Raw genomic sequence first — 19,862 nt, 5'->3', positions numbered from 1 at the left:
TGACATTCTTGTGAAATAAATTTCTAACTGTTATTCATCCATCTCTAATCTCAACCTTACATTCAAACTCTGTTTTTCTCCAAGTTCTTTACCTTTTAATTGTTCTTATTTCTTACTTCTGAATAATACAACTCTTCCAATTTCGTATGGCTTAAATGGTTATAGTTCTGTGAAGTGATAATTGATTTTCTAATTCCCTGTGGACACGATATTCTGATATTAAAAATTACTCATTACTTGCTGCAATTCCTAGTGCACTTGCTAGTATTTAGAATTGTAACAATAAGTTTTTGGCGCCGTTGTCGGGGAATTTGAGTTTCAATATCATTAGTAACAGAAAAATTGCTAGATTGAGTTTTTGTTTTTTTAATTTTCTCTGTAGTTAGTCTTACATTCAAGTTACTTGGTTCTGTTTTTAATAGATAATTGTATAATAGTAGTAAAAGAATTTTGACATAATTCTGCATTTGTTAGACTTTAATTTTACATGTTGCTGCTGATAATTTTTCTGCATAATCTTTGTTGTGAAAACCTAAATATTGATCTGTAGTTTAACTTTGTTAATTTTGATTTGTATATGCGAAGAAAAAACAAAAATAAAGCTACTTTGGTATTCGATCCAGATATTGACCAAACACTAAAGAGGTTAAGAAGTGAAGCAATATTTAAGCAAGTTCAAAGAGAGGAGAAAGAGATTTTTATACCTCCACCTCAACCAAATCAGATTCCCAGATAAATAAAGATGGTAGAGCCGCAAAGACTAAGAACCTTAGGGGATTATGCAGTTCCTAATCTCCAGGGATTCAATTCTTCTATTCTAAGACCTACAATTCAGGCTAACCACTTTGAGATAAAACCTGCACTTCTAAATCTGGTACAGCAAGACCAATTTGTTGGAGGCCATTCAGAAGATCCAAATATGCACATCTCCAATTTCTTGCAACTTTGTGACACAATTAGAATCAATGGGGTAAGCGAGGATGCAATTAGACTCAGACTATTCCCATTTTCATTGAGGGATAAGGCCAAGTGCTGGCTCCAAGCTCAGCCTCAAGGTAGTATTTCAACATAGGCTGATTTGGTGAACAAGTTCCTAATCAAGTATTTTCCCCTTCAAAAGTTGCAAAAATCAGAGGTGAGATTACATCTTTTGTCCAGCAAGATGGAGAGCCATTGAGGAAGTGTCCCCATCACTGCATACCTGAATGGATGCAGCTTGAAACATTTTACAATGGAATGACTGCAGCAACAAAAACAATGATAGATAGATGCAACAACTGGTGGTTCATTGAGTTCAAAGACTTTGGAAGAAGCTCAGTAAATCATAGAAATGATGGCATCTTCGTTGTATCAAAATATGAATGAAAGACAAGTTTCAAGGAGAGGAGGATATGATGTAAAATCCATAGAAGCCATGTTTGCTCAAAATCAACATCAGAATCAACAATTTTTTGAACAGATTGTTGCCTTGACTCAACAAATAAGTAACATGCAGACTGGTGTGGTTCAAAATTCACAACTGAGTTGTGATTTCTGTGGTGGCAACCATGTGAATAGAGCTTATGATCCCACAGTTATAGAACAACCTGATCAAGTCAACTATATGCGCAATTATCAAAGGCTACAACAACCATATCCACCTGGTTTCCAGCTAACTAACAATAGAGGACAGCAATTTTCTAAGTGGAATCTACAGAATTCTAATGCAAGAGGGAATGCAGGTTCTGTACCGTTCCCAAGTGCAGCTCCTCAAGTCCAGCAACAATATTTTCAAGGAAGTTCTTTTGCACAAGTTCAGAAAAACCAAGGGTATTCAAATTCAAGACCCTTGAGTGAGAAAGTGAATGGAATTGAAGAGACACTACTATAGTTTATGAAGGTGACAGAAACTAATTTCAAAAATCAAGAAAGTTCTATAAAGAAGCTAGAAACACAAATTGGGCAGTTGGCTGAGCAACTGGCTAATAGAGATGAAGTAAGGTTTCCTAGTAACATAATAGTGAATCCAAGGGAACAATGCCAAGCCATAACCACTAGAAGTGAAGCAGTGGTTTCCAGCCCAAGAAAGAAAAATGAAGTCACCAATTCGAATGAGGAAAGTGAGCTGAAACAAGAAGATTTTGAAAGTGAAAAATACACTATGCTGAAGAGGGGAAAAGAAGAAGAAGAAAACTGCAGTAACAAGCAAGAAAAGAGGGGCAAGAAGCAGAGATTTGAGCAAGCCTGCAAACCTATTAATGAAGAGCAATTCAAGAGGCTACCATTTCCAAAGAGAGTACATGATCCTAGACAAGAAAAGCAGTTTGAAAGGTTCATTGATGTGTTCAAGAAGCTCCAAATTAATATACCATTTGCAGAGGCATTAGAACAAATGCCCTCTTATGCAAAATTTATGAAAGAGCTCTTGCCTATAAAAAGGAAGTTGGATATGAAAAAATTGGTACCACTTACTGAAGAGTGCAGTGCCATTTTGCAGAGAAAACTGCCTCAAAAGTTGAAGGATCCAGGGTCATTCAGCATACTCTGCTCCATTGGAAACCACACAGTTGGAAAAGCTTTGTGTGACTTAGGAGCCAGCATAAATTTAATGCCTTTAGCCATTATGAAGAAGCTAGGAATTGAGGAGGTGAAGCCAACTGGGATTACATTACAATTGGCTGACAGATCATATACATATCCCTATGGAGTAGTGGAAGACCTATTAGTCAAGGTGGACAAATTTATATTCCCTGCAGACTTTGTTATACTAGATATGAAGGTAGATGCTGATATCCCTCTCATTCTAGGAAGGCCATTTCTAGCAATAGGGAGAGCCTTGATAGATGTGCAAAAAGGTGAATTAATGTTAAGAGTACAAGAAGAGAAAGTCATTTTTAATGTATTTGAGGCCATCAAACATCCAAGTGATGATATGAGCTGCATGAAGATTGATGTAATAGATGCTGTGATACCACCTTCCTTGGAAAAAAATAATGAAAGTGCAGTCTTGGAAAGCACATTAGCTATAGCAAAATGTAGTATTCATGAAGAGCAAGATGAGGAAGTGAAAGACTGCATTCTGCAATTAGATTCCCTTCCCTGTATAAACAAGGAAATAAACCAGCTCAAGGAGGAGTTACATTAAGAAAAAGAGAAGAAAGATGAGCCAAAGGTGGAGCTCAAGCAATTACCCTCTCATTTGAGGTATGTGTTTCTTGAAGAGGGCCATAACAAACCTGTAATAATAAACAGCAATCTAAGGAAAGACCAAGAAGAAAAGCTCTTGAGAGTGTTAAGAGAGCACAAATCTGCACTAGGATGGCAGATTTCAAATTTGAAAGGTATAGATCCCTCTTTCTGCAAGCATAGAATTTTATTTGAGGAGAATTGCAAGCCTGTTGTCCAATCTCAAAGAAGACTTAATCCAATTATGAAGGAGGTAGTGAGGCAAGAGGTAATGAAACTACTAGATGCAGGAGTTATTTATCCTATTTTAGATAGTTCATGGGTCAGTCTGGTTCATGTAGTGCCCAAGAAAGGAGGTATAACTGTTGTTCCAAATGAAAAAAATGAACTAATACCTACCAGGACAGTAACCGGATGGCGAATGTGCATAGATTATAGGAAGTTGAATGATGCATCAAGGAAAGATCATTTTCATCTTCCATTTGCCGACCAAATGCTGGAGAGATTGGCTGGGTTTAACTACTACTGTTTCCTAGATGGATATTCTGGTTATAACCAGATTGCAATTGACCCAAGAGATCAAGAAAAGACAGCATTCACTTGTCCTTTTGGAGTTTTTGCATACAGAGGATGTCATTTGGGTTGTGCAGTGCTCCAGCTACATTCCAAAGGTGTATCTTGTCCATTTTTTCTGATATGATTGAAAGAATTATAGAGGTTTTTATGGATAACTTTTCTGTATTTGGTAATTCTTTTGATAAGTGTTTAGCTAATCTATCTCTTTTTTTGCAGCGTTGTCAAGACTCAAATCTTGTGCTTAATTGGGAAAAGTGTCATTTTATGGTACAAGAAGGGATAGTCTTAGGACATAAGATTTTAGCAAGGGGAATGGAAGTGGATCCTGCAAAAGTAGAAGTAATTGAGAAGTTGTCTCCACCTTTAAATGTTAGAGGAATAAGAAGCTTTTTGGGACATGTTGGATTCTATCGCAGGTTCATTAAAGACTTTTCTAAAATTTCAAAGCCATTAAGTGAGTTGCTGGGTAAGGATATAGAATTTGTTTTTGATGATAAGTGCTTAGTAGCTTTTAATACTTTGAAAGAGAAATTAATTTCTGCACCTGTACTTGTTAAACCAGATTGGGAATTACCTTTTGAGCTGATGTGTGATGCTAGCAGTTTTAGGCGAAAGAAAAGACAAGAAAATGCATGTTATTCATTATACTAGTAGAGTTCTTAATCCTGCATAAATTAATTACACTACTACTGAAAAAAAAACTCTTAGCTATAGTTTTTGCATTTGACAAGTTTCGATCTTATTTGATAGGGTCTAAGGTTATAGTTTACACTGACTATGCTGCTCTTAAGTATCTTTTATCAAAGTAGGATGTCAAGCCCAGATTATTAAGGTGAATTCTACTTCTCCAAGAATTTGAGTTAAAGATAAAGGATAAGAAAGGAAAGGAGAATGGCGTTGCTGACCATTTGTCAAGATTACCACTTGAGACAATACCATTTGAAGTGGAGCAAATAAAAGAAGAGTTTCCAGATGAGAGCTTATTCAAGATTGAATCCCAGCCTTGGTTTGCTAATATGGCCAACTTTAAAGCTACACATCATGTTTCAAATTGGATGAGTTGGCACCAGAGAAAGAAATTCTTCTATGACAGCAAATATTATGTGTGGAAAGATCCATTACTGTTCAAAATTGGAATAGATGGGCTGCTGAGAAGGTGTATACCAGAGGAAGAGCAGGAAGATGTTTTGTAGCACTGTCATAGTTCAGAATATGGAGGACACCATGGTAGTTCAAGGATAGCAGCCAAGGTCCTGCAATCTGGTTTTTTTCTGGCCAACTTTGTTCAAGGATGCCAAGAACTATGTGGAAAGATGTGATAGATGCCAGAGAATGGGAAATATTTCTAAGAAATATGAGATGCCACTGCAAAACATACTTGAGGTAGAACTATTTGACATGTGGGGGATAAACTTCATAGGTCCTTTCCCTAATTCATTTTTGAATGAATACATGTTAGTAGCAGTTGACTATGTGTCCAAATGGGTGGAAGCAATTCCTACCAGATCCAATGATGCAAGGATTGTTATTTCATTCATCAAAAAGAACATTTTCTCAAGATTTGCAGTGTTCAGAATTCTGATAAGTGATGGAGGAAGCCATTTCTGCAACAAATATCTAGAATCAATCCTAGAGAAGTATGGAGTCAAGCATAGAATAGCTACACCCTACCACCCTCAACCAAGTGGCCAAGTAGAGGTTTCCAACAGAAAAATAAAACTGATTTTGGAGAAGGTGGTAAGTAGTTCAAGGAAGGACTGGTCCAAGAAAGTGGATGATGCTTTATGGGCATATAGGACAGCCTTTAAGACACCAATTGAGATGTCTCCTTATCAGCTAGTGTATGGTAAGGCTTGCCACTTACCAGTGGAGCTAGAACATAAAGCATTTTGGGTTGTGAAATGGCTAAATTTTGACCAAGTTAGTGTAGGAGACAAAAGACTGCTACAGCTACATGAATTGGATGAGTTCAGACTTAATGCTTATGAAAATGCCAAAATATACAAGGAAAAGACCAAAAAGTTGCATGACAGATTTATTTTGAAAAGGGATATCAAACCTAGACAATCTGTGTTACTTTTCAATTCAAGGTTGAGATTGTTTTCAGGGAAGTTAAAATTCAAGTGGTCTGGACCTTTTGTGGTGAAAGAGGTATTCCTATATGGTGCTGTACTAGTAGCAGATCCTAAGGATAGGAGAGAATTCAAAGTGAATGGGCAGAGACTAAAAATCTACCTTGGTGGTCAAGTAGAGAAAGCCCAAATGTGTATGAAATTGGTTCCTCTTGAGTGAGGAACAACTAATGTCAAGCTAGTGATATTAAAGAAGCGCTTTGTGAGAGGCAACTTACATTTCTAACCCATTTTAAGCTTTTTGTAGTGTTTTAGCATTCTGTATTTTCATGTTTACAATTTCTGCAAGTTAATTCTATGAAGTCTGTTTTCTAAGGTGCATTTGGGTACTTAAATTGAGATTTAATGCTTAGAGTGTGTATTTGAAGGTTTAGAGTGTGACAATTGAGTTAATGGAGATTTGAAAGGTAATTGACTAATGAAAGGAGTTACTATGTTACAGCGAAGGAGCTACACAGAGAGGAAATCTTGAGGTTACCTTCTGGAGTAATCATTTTTACTGATAAAAGTGATCACGTAGAGGCATCAAGGTAATACACTTCTCTGGAACACTCACTCTCACTGATGAGAGTGATTACGCAGAGACAGATGGAAAAACTAACTCTCTGGAATGCTTCTTTTTATCGGTAAAAGTGACTACGCACAGGCAAGTAGACTTTCAATCTTTGTGTGTTACTCCTTTTATTCAAAAAAGTTGTCACGTGGCTGTGCGTTATCACTTTGCCCAACCATAGTGATAATGCAACCCATATCCTCCTCACCCTAAAAAGTTAACTCTCCGGAATGTTCACTTTGATTAAAAATAGTGATAACACTAGGACCATTTAATGATGCAACATTCACTTTTAAATTTAAAAGTGGTCACGTGCTCACGCGTGCCTATATATATTACTAATCATGAACACACACATACACATTTACTCTAGAAATTCCTTTTCTCTCTCAGTTTTCTTTGCACTCTTAATCTCTCTGTGGGTCCACAAGCAACAACAAGATTTTCTCACTCATTTCTGTATCTCCCTACAAGGTACGTACACCCTCATTTTTTTGAAATTATGGATTAGGTTTTTCTGTGGTTGATGTTTTTAGGAAATCATTTGGGGGTAATTGTGGACTATTCTGATTATATTTGATAGGGCATTACTCTGAACAGGGTTTATTTGTCATGTATGAATTTTTAGGGAAACTAGAATCTGCATTATGCTATTTCTCTTACTAAAATCTGTAGAAATTCAAGCAACCTAAATAGACGTCAGTGAAATATTTGATGAGGGCAATGAGAAACTGTTCAGATATTATTCTAAATAGGAATGTGGGATTGGAAATTTCTGAAAATGACTATTTGAAATTACCTGTTGTTTTGAAATCAATTCTGCATTATTCTGATAAAATGTTCTCTACCAACAATGAGTGAGTTGCATAACTGCGCTTTAAAATTGGTAAAAACTTGTAAAAATCCTTCTACATCACCCTATTTTTCTGAGAAAGTGTGCACTCAAAACTTACAACATTAGGGATATCAATTTAAAATTCTTTGAATATAGTTCAATTCTGTGCACTTGTGCTTTTCTATCTGCATATTGATATGCCCTATTCTGCTAAAATAGTTTTCTGCTGAAATTACAGAGTTTGTTGAAAAGTTGATTAGAAACCTGAAATGATTTTTTTGCATTAACATGAAATGCTCTGAGAGTGTGCACGTTGAATTTATATATTAGGAGTTAACATGTTCTAGTTGTCAATGCTTAATAATGTGCAGCGGTGCTTGAGTATAGTATGTTAACTCATCATTATAGTAGAATGCATGTTATGTTGTTAGAAGAAGGGAGTTTTTGTAAATTGTTTGATTGAAAATTCTTCAGTACAGAACCTTATACTTAGGCAACTAGTGTTTTGCAAGAAGTTAACTTGCACATTTTTATTATTTCTTACAGAAACTAAAAAAAAATGGTTAGAACTTCTATGAACACACCAGTTGGCTCCTTCAGGAAGACTCAGGCTGGATCTTCCAGCAACACTCCAAAGAGGAGATCCAACAGGAACATCCAAGCTGGATCCACTAGAAACATACCAAAATCAAAGAAGGACAGAATAGATGGTGCCTCAGCTTCATCCCCAATTGAATTATGTGATCCAAGATTCAGAAGTATTGCTCACGAAAACTTCTTCAAGGCCAATATTTTGAGGAGGAAGATTGTCCCTGACAGAGCATTCAAAATTGTTGGGGACAATTATCCAGAATACAAGGATAGGATCCAAAAGATGGGATGGGAAGTCTTCTGTTCTGTAGCTGGCCTGGGCTGGAGAGAAATAACCCAGGAATTCTATGCAAATGCCATGAGATTCAAGGGAGACCAATTCCCTAGGTTCAACACAATGGTCAAAGGGATGAGGATAGATTTTAATCCTGCCAATATCAACAGGGTGTTAGACATCACTGCGGAAAGACACCCTGCACAGCTGGACTTCAGCTCATTTAGGAAGAGCCCTGATATTGATTATGTGTAGATTTTTGAGAAAATTGGCAAGCCAGGTACAACTTAGAAGTTGAACCAGGCCAACAAGCCAAAATGTATAATTACCAAGAACTTGTTGCCTTTTGCCAAGGTGTAGAGCATATTCATCTTGAACTCTTTCATGCCAGTAAAGCACAGCTCCACCTTGGTAATGAAAAGGGCTGAGCTGTTGTTTGGCATAGTCATTGATATGTACATGGATGTTAGGGAGATCATAAGTGAATGCATCCTCAACATCTTAAAGACAAAAAAGGATTCACTGGCCTTTCCTTCAATCATCACACTGCTCTGTGAAGATGCAGGGGTGGAGTTTGGAGAATATCAAGAAAAGATTAGAGCTGCACCTCCCATCTCTGCATCCATGGTGAAGGAAATTTATGCCACCACTTCCTGCACCTCTGCAGCCCCCATTCCTTCCCAATACAAAAAGGAGAAACCAATGCTAATGAAAGATGCATTGAAGCTGATGGCTGAGAAACAAAATCAGCTAGCTGAAAGGCAAACTGAGTTGCACAGCAGTCTCAAGGCTGGAACAATGCTGCTGGAGTGTGTACTGCTCAACATTGGTCAAAATCTGGGAATGACCAAAGAGGAGATGTACTACACACCTGATCTGGCAGAAAATGCCAAATGTCTTCGCTTCTCTATGTTTAAGAATTTATCCATCTATAAAACACACATTCCATAGCCAGTAGAGAAAGAAGTGATAGAAGAAGAGGTGGTGGAGGAGGAGGAGGAGGAAGAAGAAGAAGAAGAGGAAAATACCTCAGAGGAGGAGGATGGAGCAGAAGAATAAATTAGGATTTTAATTATATTGTTTTTAATTTTATCTTTTGTAAATTTTAGCAATTAGTAGTTTAATTTCTGTAAATGCAGCTAGTTGCCAGAACAATTTTAATACTTTTCAGATGTAATAAAGTTCAGTTTCTTTCGTTTAGTATTATGCAAAATTTAATTACTAAAATTTTTTTATCATTGATGGAATTTTGGTGTTTTGTGCAGAGAATGCACAATCGCAGCACTCACACACAATGGATGTTGACACCTGCACAAGCTGCCATGAAAGGGGGGTTATTCTTTACCTCTTATTCATGTGTTAGCTTCACATTACACTGAATTATTTCTAAAAAATACCAAAATACTAGAATAGATATTAAAATGCTGGTTGTGATCAAATGAAGTCTGATTGATAATTCTGTGAATTATGTTTGAATTTTCTTTTTAAGTTGTTTTTCTCATTCTCAAATTAAGATCACACTTGTATTTTCAACATGAGTTAGTCTTGCCACTAGGTGCATATAATTCTGAAAAGTGAATTGTGAGTTCATTGACTAACATGTTTACCTAAAAACCTTGGTGAGACTTGAACCTCATGCATTTGTTGCTGTGTGTTGATTAAATTCATAGTTTGCTACACCTCTAAGAACTTGCATTGTTTCTTGCTAGAATTTGTAAATTGTACAATTCACATATATGATGGAGGCCTTCTTTATTCATGCTTAGAGCCTAAATAAACCTCCCTTATGCTGAGAATCTTAATTCACCCTTTTGAGCCTTTAACTTCTATTTTGGTAAACTTCAATATAAGCCATAATGAAAAACCAAGAAACCTATCCAAATCAGAAAAAGGAAAATTGAGTTTAACCAAAGATGATTTTCAGAATTAAGTTTGGGGTGACATGTTGTATTGATGTATGATTTGCTTTAGGACAAGCAAAATTCTAAGTTTGGGGTGGGTAACAGCAAAATATGAATCGTTTGGAAAGAAAAGAAACAGGAAAAAGCTCTGAGTTATGAGTATTTGAAAAGAAAAAGGAAAAAGCAAAGTGAAAAAAAAGAAATAGGAAATGTGAAAAACAGAAAAGAAATTTGTGCATAAAGGCATGAATTGATTACAAATTTTAGAAAAAGTTGTTTGGCTTATTTACTTGAATCTCATCTCATGCTAAATTCAAAAAAGTTGTATGAAAGATAAAAGAACGCAATCTCATGCTAATTCTGAATCTCATCTACTTGAATTGCATTTTTCTGTTTGGCACAACCTACATTGTTTCCCAAAAAGATTGACCTACCTGTCCCTTAACCTCAAAGTCACCTGAAAAGTCCTCTTGATATGTGATTTGTTATATTTTTATAGAGGAGAGTGAGAATATATGCAAGTCTATGGTAGAGTGTAGTAAAATCTATGATTTTGAGAGAAAACAGTACCTAAACACTGTTGAGTGATGAGGGAAACAATTCTAGTAAGCTATGATCATGCTTTTTAATGTTGCTCATAAGAACTTTGCTGATATATATGAACTTAGACAGCAATTCTTTAATGCAGTGTGATTATCATACTAAGTAATTGGATGAATACCTTGATTGAAAATTTTGCAGAAAACACAAAATTGGAAATTGAAAATTCTGAGATAAGCAGTTTATGAAGTGATTTTGAAAAATAGAAGAATTACCCTTAGTTTAGTTTGATTTGCTTGAGGACAAGTAAAAATTCAAGTTTGGGGTAGTGATGAATCCATATTTTGACTAATATTTTAGTGTAATTCTAACCCATTTAATAAGAAAAAATGTTAGAAAAAGAAGAAAAACTTAGAAAAAGATAAAGATTGAAGGTTTTCTTTTAATATGTAATTATTTTAGCATTTGTGGAATTTCTGCTTAGATCTTAAGAAATTAATCTTGTTTTTGTAGGAATAATCTGAGCAACAGTCATGGAAATGGAAGATCAATGGAAAGGAAGAGGAAGAATAGTAATTCTGGACTCCAAAACACAAGAACAATGGAATGCAGGCTGGGCGTGATCACTATTGTCAGTGAAAGTGATCACTCCAGAGCTCAAAAGAGAAGTGAAGCCTGGGCGTAACCACTTTTGTCATTGAAAGTGAGTGTTCCAGAGAAGCTTCAGATTCAGCAAGCTCTGCGTAACCACTTTTATCAACAAAAGTGAGCATTCCAAAAGAAGGCAAAATTTCAGAGTATTCTGCGTAACCACTTTTATCATTGAAAGTGGATGTTCCAGAGAGTCCTCAACTTGGCAAGTTGTGCGTGGCCACTTTTACTCATAAAAGTGTTAACGCATAACCACTCGACCTGCTGCGTTGCAACTTTTAGCAGCGAAAGTGATAGTTCCAGACTTCCAGAATCACAGAACCCTCTGCATAGCCACTCTTATGGAGAAAAGTGACAACGCACATAATTGAGAATTTCTATAAATACCTAATTAAGCTTAGAACTCGAGGTCTTTTGTTCATTTTTCATTTTTTCTGTTAGATTCTCGTTGGGAGAGAGAGGACTGGGGTTGAACCTCGAAGCTTTAAGAAGAGGCATTGGATTGAACCTCGTGGCTATGGCTTTTCTGAGTTTCATCTCTTCTTCTCCTTCTTTCTCTTTCCCTGTTACAATGTCTGCTTAATTGTTTGTAGTTAGGAGTTTATGGAACTTGAATTGATGTATTGATTCGACATTTGCTTCTGAAATTTGAGTTCTTGGATTAATTGAATTGTTAATTTTGCTGGTATTGCACTCTGTGAATGGAAATTCCTATGGTTAATCAAAGAGGAACATTTACCAATAGAAGTTGGATTTGCTTCTCTGATCTGAGTTAGCAATCAGAATTGGGGATTTCTTAGGGATAAGGAGACCTAATACTGCAATCCTACGGTTCTAAGTCTTAATGCAACTTGAAATTGAACTTCACCTAAGGGATTAGGGGGGTTTAGTTGCTTGTTAGGGTCAATGATTTAAGGAATTAAACTTTGACTATCAATAAGAGAAACCGATTAACAATTAACCAATTACTTGAATATTCAGAGGCATGATTGAATTGATATTAACATTCTTGTGAAATAAATTCCTAACTATTATTCATCCATCTCTAATCTTAACCGTACATTCAAACTCTATTTGTCTGCAAGTTCTTAACCTTTTAATTGTTCTTATTTCTTACTTCTGAATGATACAACTCTTCCAATTTCGTATGACTCAAATGGTTATAGTTCTATGAAGTGATAATTGATTTTCTAATTTCCTGTGGAGACGATATTCTGATTTTAAAAATTACTCATTACTTGCTGCAATTCTAGTGCACTTGCTAGTGTTTAGAATTGTAACAATAATTTGCTAATACCTCTTGGCATAAACATGTACATGGGGTTACTAATCGTGATATGGTTTCAAGACATATCTAGAAGGTAGTCATCCTTAGTGGAGGTGTAACACCCTACTATATTTAGTTTATGCTTAAGTCATAATTACTAAATGCAATAGTTGCATTACAGTAATAAAATTTTTGTTTATTCCGCTCATTCATTTCATAGTAAATTATCGGATGTATAAAAGAGCAATAAGTTATAAAAATAAAAATAAAAGAAAATCGAATATGAAATAACCTGGATAAATATAATAATTAATTTAACTCATACATTTCACAGAAAGATAACTATAATTATATATATATATATATATATATATATATAAGACAGCTTGTTATTTACATATAGTCAGGAATACATATAAAAACCACTACATACAAAAAGATTAGTGGCCCATACTATTAAGGTGCACTCCTGACGAGTCCTTACAGGACAATTTAAAACTAAGATTAGCTGCATATTCGAGATTTCAGTGTAGATCACTGTTGTTGCATCCATCATGCAGATCTGAGAATGAAATGGAAACTAAGTAGGGTGAGAATTTTTTTTAAATTCTCAGTAGGGCTATTATAAGGAATGAAACAGTAATATACTGAATGTAATTGCAAAAAAAAATCAGAGTTTCTTAAATATCAAAGTAACAAGAATTGCAAAATAGAAAATTAACTGTCAATCATCAACGAGTTTCACAGCATCCACCTGAATAAGAAAGATCAAAAAGAGAGGAGCAGAATGAGAATGAGAATGTTGCAGAAGAAGAATATTCAGAATACAGAGAGACATTCATATCACAAGCATAGTCTTCTCTTACTCTACGTATCATTTTAATAGAACGTTCCTCTTCTTGATTCTTATGCTTTTCCTTGTATCCCCATTCTCTGTATCGTTTGCCACGTGTCCTTCTTGATTAACTAACTCCACGTCATTACTCTTGCCTTGAAGTATTTCTTGTCTCTTGTCCATTTGCTCTTGCCCACATGTTACAATACCCTTCCCATCAAAAGCAACCTTGTCCTCAAGGTTGAAATGAGGATAAGACTTATGAATCTTATCTATATCTTCCCATGTAGCTTCACTGGGATTAGTCACTTCCTACTGAATGAGAACTTGAGGAACCTGTTAAGAATTTTGCATTAAAATGTGAGTTTTAAGATCTTGCAAGGGTTGGAGCGTCAGGCCAAACTCTGTTGTGGTCAAAGGTAATGGTAAGTATTGTTAGAAATGGTCTCCTTGAAACTTTTTTTAGCAAGGAAATGTGAAAGATAGGATGAATTCGAGCATTATCTGGTAATTTCAATTTATATGCCACTGCGAGCAATGACTTCAAAGGGTCCAAAATATTCCATGCCAAGCTTATGATTCTTTCTTAGAGCAACAAAATGTTGTTGATATGGTTGAAGTCTAACCAATGCAAGGTCACCAACATTCAATTTGAACTCTCTCCTCTTGCCATCTGCTTCTTGTTTCATATAATTTTGCGCTTGAGCCAAATTCAGCTTCAACTGCTGTAATAGTTTATCTCGTTCTCTTAAGGTCTCCTACACCAAAATTGGATCTCTAGCATGGTTCTCATAACGTGTGATTGAAGGAGGATATTTTCCAAAGACAGCTTTATATGGGGACATTCTAATACTATGATGAAAAGAAGAATTATACCAAAATTGAGCCCAAGGTAACATTGAAAATCGTAGCTAGCATGTCTTTTACCATTCGTTCAATTTCTGCTTTATGTGTATGAGGATATTGGTAGGGTTTAAGATAGACTGGGATGTCACTGCTTAGTTGAATTCTGTGATCATATCTCTTTTGATGAGGTAACTTTATTGGTTCTAAAAACAAGTGATTGAAAATTTGCAGCACTTGGTCTAATTCTCCTTGTTGTTCAGTTGTCAACTCCTTAATTTGATGCTTTGTGTGGGCATTGAAACAAATTGGTACCTGAATTTGCAGCAGCATAAGTTGATCGTGTATGTGCCTGAGTTTTCCTGTAGTTTGTTGTAATTGCAGCAGTGGTTGTTCTCCTTGTAAACTTACAGTCTTGCCTCTATGCTCAAATCTCATAGTGAGTTTGGTACAATCCCAGCAAATCTCACCTAGTGTCCTTAACCATTGCATACCAAGTATGACTCCCATTGTAGATTTAGGTAGAACCAAGAAATTTGTTGCAAACTGATTGTCCCCAAACTTCCATTGTAATTGCTTACATCTCCTTATTATTACAATTTGTTGATCACTTGCCACTATAACTGGAAAATCCTTAATGAATTGAGTTTTAATTCTCAATAATTTTACCCATTTTTCACTAATGAAATTGTGAGTACTCCTCGTGTCCACTAAGAACAGTACTTCTTGCTTTTTAATCATGCCAATTAATTGTAAAGTGTGACCTTCCATAATTCCTGTCAATGCATGTAGAGAAATGAGGACAGTATCATCATGAAGTAATGCTAGGCTTCTTTCAATAACTGCATCATCACTACACTCCCCAATATCATCCTCTCCCTCAGATTTCATTTCTTCTTGGGCTGAGAGGCATTCAACTTACCCCACACTTTGCAATGTAATTTATGGTTCTTATCCCACTTTTCAGCGCAAAATCTACCTAACCTTTTAGAATCTGTTGTGGGAAGCACTGTGTGACTGAGTTTGCTGCAAATGTGTAATAGGTTGCCTTTTGTTGTAGCTGAGTACATGGCCAAATGCTTAACTTGTCAGAAATCCAAAACGGAGCATCAACGTATGCCGAGAGAGCTACAACCACTGGAAATTCCTAAGTGGAAGTGGGATGATATCTCCATGGATTTCAGTTAGGATTGCTGACGACCAAGCAGAATCATGATGCGATATGGATGATCATGGATAGACTAACCAAGACTGCTCATTTCCTTCTAGTCAACATGAAATACAAGATGGAAAGGCTAGCAGAACTGTATATCAAGGAGATAGTTAGGCTACATGGAGTACCTTCGAGCATCGTGTCTGATCGAGATCCTAAGTTCACTTCTAAATTTTAGGAGAGTTTACAAAGATCGTTGGGAACTAAGTTGAAACTTAGTTCAGCATATCATCCTTAGATCGATGGATAAACAGAGCGAACTATCCAAACCCTTGAAGATTTGTTACGAGCATCCGTGATGAAGCAGCAAGAAACGTGGGAAGAATGCCTACCTTTGGTAGAGTTCACCTATAACAACAGCTATCACGCTAGCATCGGGATGGCACCATACGCGGTATTGTATGGGAGGAAATGCAAAACACCATTATGTTGGTACGAGTTTGGAGAAACAGTTCTGTATACACCCGACTTAGTTCAAAGCCAGAACGATCAGATCAAGATGATAGAGAAAAATATCAAGGTTTCTCAAGACAGATAGAAGAGTTATTATGATAACCAGAGGTAATCGTTAGAATTACAAGTAGGAGATCACATGTTCCTGAGAGTCTCACTCATTACTGGAATTGGGAGAGCATTGAAATCTCAAAAATTATCTCCCAAATTCATTGGATTATTTGAAATTTTGAGTAGACTTGGTCCTGTAGCATATCAAATTGCACTACCTCTAAATCTGTCTAATTTAGATCCAGTCTTCCATGTGTCTTAACTCAGAAAATACATCCCAGATCTATCTCATGTAATCGAACTTGACCCTGTCCAAGTTTGAGAAAATCTCTCTTATGATGTATTTCCAGTGAAGATTGCTAATCGACGAGTCAAGCAGTTAAGGGGCAAAGAAATATCTCTAGGAAAAGTGATATGGAGTACAAGCGACGAAGGAATGCCACTTGGGAACCTAAGGACAAGATAAAGGAATCCTATCCCCATCTCTTTCTTGATCAATCAAGTTTGGGGACGAAATTCCTAACAAGGTAAGAGAATTGTAACACCCTCTTTTCATTGATATTAAATATCATTAGGATGTGTTAGGAGTAAATTGAGGAGAGTTTTAGATGAGGATCTCGCTCAAGCAAGAGGAATCTCGTTCAAGCGAGACTGAGCGCCCAAAAATATCTGGTTTCAGAGCAATCTCGCTCAAGCGAGATAGGATAGAATTAGTCCAACTGTCACCTCGCTAAGACGATGGAGATCTCACTCAGGCAAGATGGAGATATCACCCAGGCGAGTTGCGCCGTCCAGGCGAACAAGAGAAATCTCACCCTCTCTAGTCGCCATCTCGCTCAGGCGAGATGGAGCTCACTCAAGCGAGCATACTAGAAAAACATCGAGGAAACCATTGTCTGCATATCTCGCTCAGGCGAGGGATCCGTCACTCAAGCGAGATGTCATCACTCAAGCAAGTTGTTCGTCGCTTGAGTAAGATCGTGCGGGGCTGAGGGGTATTTAAGAGATTTTCAGCATGAAAATTTATTTCATTTCTTCAACTCACGTACCTCTCTCACATTCTTTGAATTCTCTCTTTCCTATCACAGATAAAAGCCTTAGAAGCTCCAATACTTCATTGAACACGAGCTCAAATTTCAACTCTACAGAATCGTTGGTGAGTATCTTAGAGCTCGAACCTTTCATTTTCACTTCTATCTTATCTATTTTCTCTTTTCTCAAAGAATCTCTTCTCTATAAGGTGTTGAACTACCTTAATCCGTGAACCAACCTCCTCTTACTTTCTCATCACCAAGAACTAGTTTTCTAAGGTAAGGAGAGCTCTATCTTATTACTAAGAAATGTTATGTTTGCATGTATGATCGTGTTTGATTTGAATATGTGATAAGTGATAATATGTTTTTGATATGCTTGGAATATGATTTGATAGATGCAAAGCATGTTTTATGATGATGAGTGTGATTTCATTTTGAATATGTGCATGTATATGGTGGACTGAGTCCAAGGGAACTAACTTTCGGCAATGATTGAGTAATATATGATATAATAATGAACTAAGGAAAAATATAGAAAGATGAGATAGAAACATGGAAAAAGGAAAGGAAATGATATGATAAGGAAGGGTATAGATAGTTCAAAGCTACACTGAGAGTATGGAAGATTGAAAAGTCTTAGGAAATGAGGGTGGTGGATGCTCATCTTGAATTGCGCAAGACAAATGAGAGTAGGAGCACCACAGGCTTCACACTTGTTTCCTGACTAAACTCCTGACCATACTTTTACTAAAAAGGGTCGGGTCAGCACACATTGTATCTGTGTAATTGCAGCTATCTAGCGACTATCTATGCTAAGGAAGACCTCAAGCGATCTCAGGGACAATGAAATTGAGAAATGGAAATGTTAGTAACAATAGACGTAAGTTGAATAAATTAGAAGAATAATAATTTTATAATATGATGCTTGTATGATTGCTTTATCTGTATCATTGAATTATTTGTGATTGTATGCTTAATAATGAAAATAGAGACTTATCCTTATATAACCATTTCAGGGAACCAGGATGACAGCACACACCGAGAGGATTAAATTAGTAAATAGTTCTGTAACTAATAGGTTAAATTATGTATATAATGAATACCAGCGACTTTGTTTCTTTATGATTATTGTATATGAAAGTGATGTACCTAGTGATATTATTATGATAGAAATGAAATTAGCTTTTAGTATTCCTTTTGATTTCCCTGTAAGTAGAATCCATCACACTCTATGTGTATATATCTTTCCTGACACCGTGAGGACCTCAGCAACTTTAATGTATCTGTTCACGTACCATGACCACGATTATCTTGGGAGACCATCCAATTGGACTTTTGAGCAGATTACTGGTGCTCAGGTTATTGCGGATCCTAGTGACGTATATCTCAGATCGGATGACGACCTCGACTTTGATGATATAGCGATGATAGAAGGATGACACGAGAATGACTAGTGTCTCCTTAGTCATGTGATGGATAGGCTGCTCATTAGGACTTATTATGTTTTGTATCTTATAAATGTTGGAAAGAAAGTCCTAATGTATTTTATTATACTATAATGAATATTTTGTAAATGTTACCTTTGTATATATTATAAGAATAATATATGTTACCTTTGTATATATTATAAGAATAATATATGTTCATATATTTTAACGTTTCTTCTTCAGATTCCGTTTAACCATTATTGTCTTGTTATTCAAAGTTTTGTACAATTGAGCAAAATGAATAGAATACATGAAAATTTTACTGTTATATTTGGCCAGTAAATAAAAATTATTTTATTTTCTGTTTAATTCTGAAAATTTACTATTATTATTTAAAATAAAAATAAGGATGTGACAGACTTTGTTAGTGTCGGCAACCTCTTACCAATGTTGATCATTTTCTTTTTCAAATTTCTTCAACATTGTGTAATTGCTAGCATATCCTGGGCCATCTTGTCTTCAATTTGAAATTTTGGGTCAAGGAAGATGATGATTTCAATGCACAAACCATGGGAACTGCTAAGATTTCAACGAAGAAGATGGTCATTGACGAGTTAATCTCTAGCTAGTAAAGGAGGGAGAGAATAATATGAAATAACGTTGTTTTGACCACTTAAACTATCCCTAGTGTTATTTAAGCAAAATTTAGCATATTTTAAAATAAAAACTATTAGTTAGACTAAAGCATTTAACATTTGATAAAGTTAATAATTAATGCGTATATTTAAAAATCTTATCAATTAACTTTAAAGTTACATTTTTTTTGGGTATTTTTCATATTTTAATGCATGAGACTCTTAAAAAAATTAGTTCATAATAATTTTTAATGTATTTTTTAATCTTTGACTTTATCATGTGTACATTTTGTGATTTTTTTACTTTTCATATTTTAATGCATATTTAATTTATTAAAATTTAAATATTTTAATATGAGCTTAAATTTTAAGAATTTTTAAATATATTATTTATTATTGACAATTGAAAATACATTTATTTTGCATTTTTTTATTAACTTCAAACATATCTTATCATTTGATCAAATAATTTTTTAACTTAAAAACGAATTTATAAGAATCAAAAGGTGGTTTTTTATAGATATATCACTAGTATATCTATTGGTGATCTTACAAAAAATAAATACACAAAATAAAATTTTATTTTCATCTTATGCAAAGGAATATATAGATTGAAGGGTTAAAATTTAAAATAGTTATGAAAATTATTTTTTCACAGTTAAATTAACAGGTTTCTTGTATTGATTTTTAAAATTTGTTTGACTTACTAAGTTATGTATTTTGATAAATGCAAGATGAATTACGCAGAATTCTCCTGTTAACCAAAATAAAATGCTGATTTTTTTTTAATATTCCAGTTCCAATTCCAATTTTTCTATTTATAGAAAAATAAAATAAAATAAAAAATGGGAAGGAACAAAACCGGTATATGAAGAAGAAAGAAGGC

At 35.3% G+C, this 19,862-nt stretch overlaps 1 protein-coding gene across 1 annotated transcript; it reads left to right on the top strand.

Annotated features, from left to right (window-relative positions):
* The first annotated feature begins 1,873 nt into the window (after window positions 1-1,873).
* On the top strand, window positions 1,874-3,124 carry LOC113862397. Its single transcript, XM_027495486.1, has 2 exons — window positions 1,874-2,310; window positions 2,419-3,124. Exons 1-2 carry the CDS (start codon window positions 1,874-1,876, stop codon window positions 3,122-3,124), a joined length of 1,143 nt encoding a protein of 380 aa, XP_027351287.1.
* The last annotated feature ends 16,738 nt before the right edge of the window (window positions 3,125-19,862 follow it).

The sequence above is a fragment of the Abrus precatorius genome, unplaced genomic scaffold, assembly GCF_003935025.1.
Source record: "Abrus precatorius isolate BTA unplaced genomic scaffold, Abrus_2018 Scaffold3, whole genome shotgun sequence".
Lineage (NCBI taxonomy): Eukaryota > Viridiplantae > Streptophyta > Magnoliopsida > Fabales > Fabaceae > Abrus > Abrus precatorius.
Note: the sequence above shows the minus strand (reverse complement) of the source record. Positions and strands in the feature narration are given on the sequence as shown.

Bases quoted from the DNA above. Each gene is read 5' to 3' on its own strand.
- LOC113862397 (XM_027495486.1), top strand. From the start codon at position 1,874: ATGAAGGTGACAGAAACTAATTTCAAAAATCAAGAAAGTTCTATAAAG. The intron at 2,311-2,418 runs GTTCATTGATGT...GCCTATAAAAAG, and splicing joins CAAGAAAAGCAGTTTGAAAG to GAAGTTGGATATGAAAAAAT.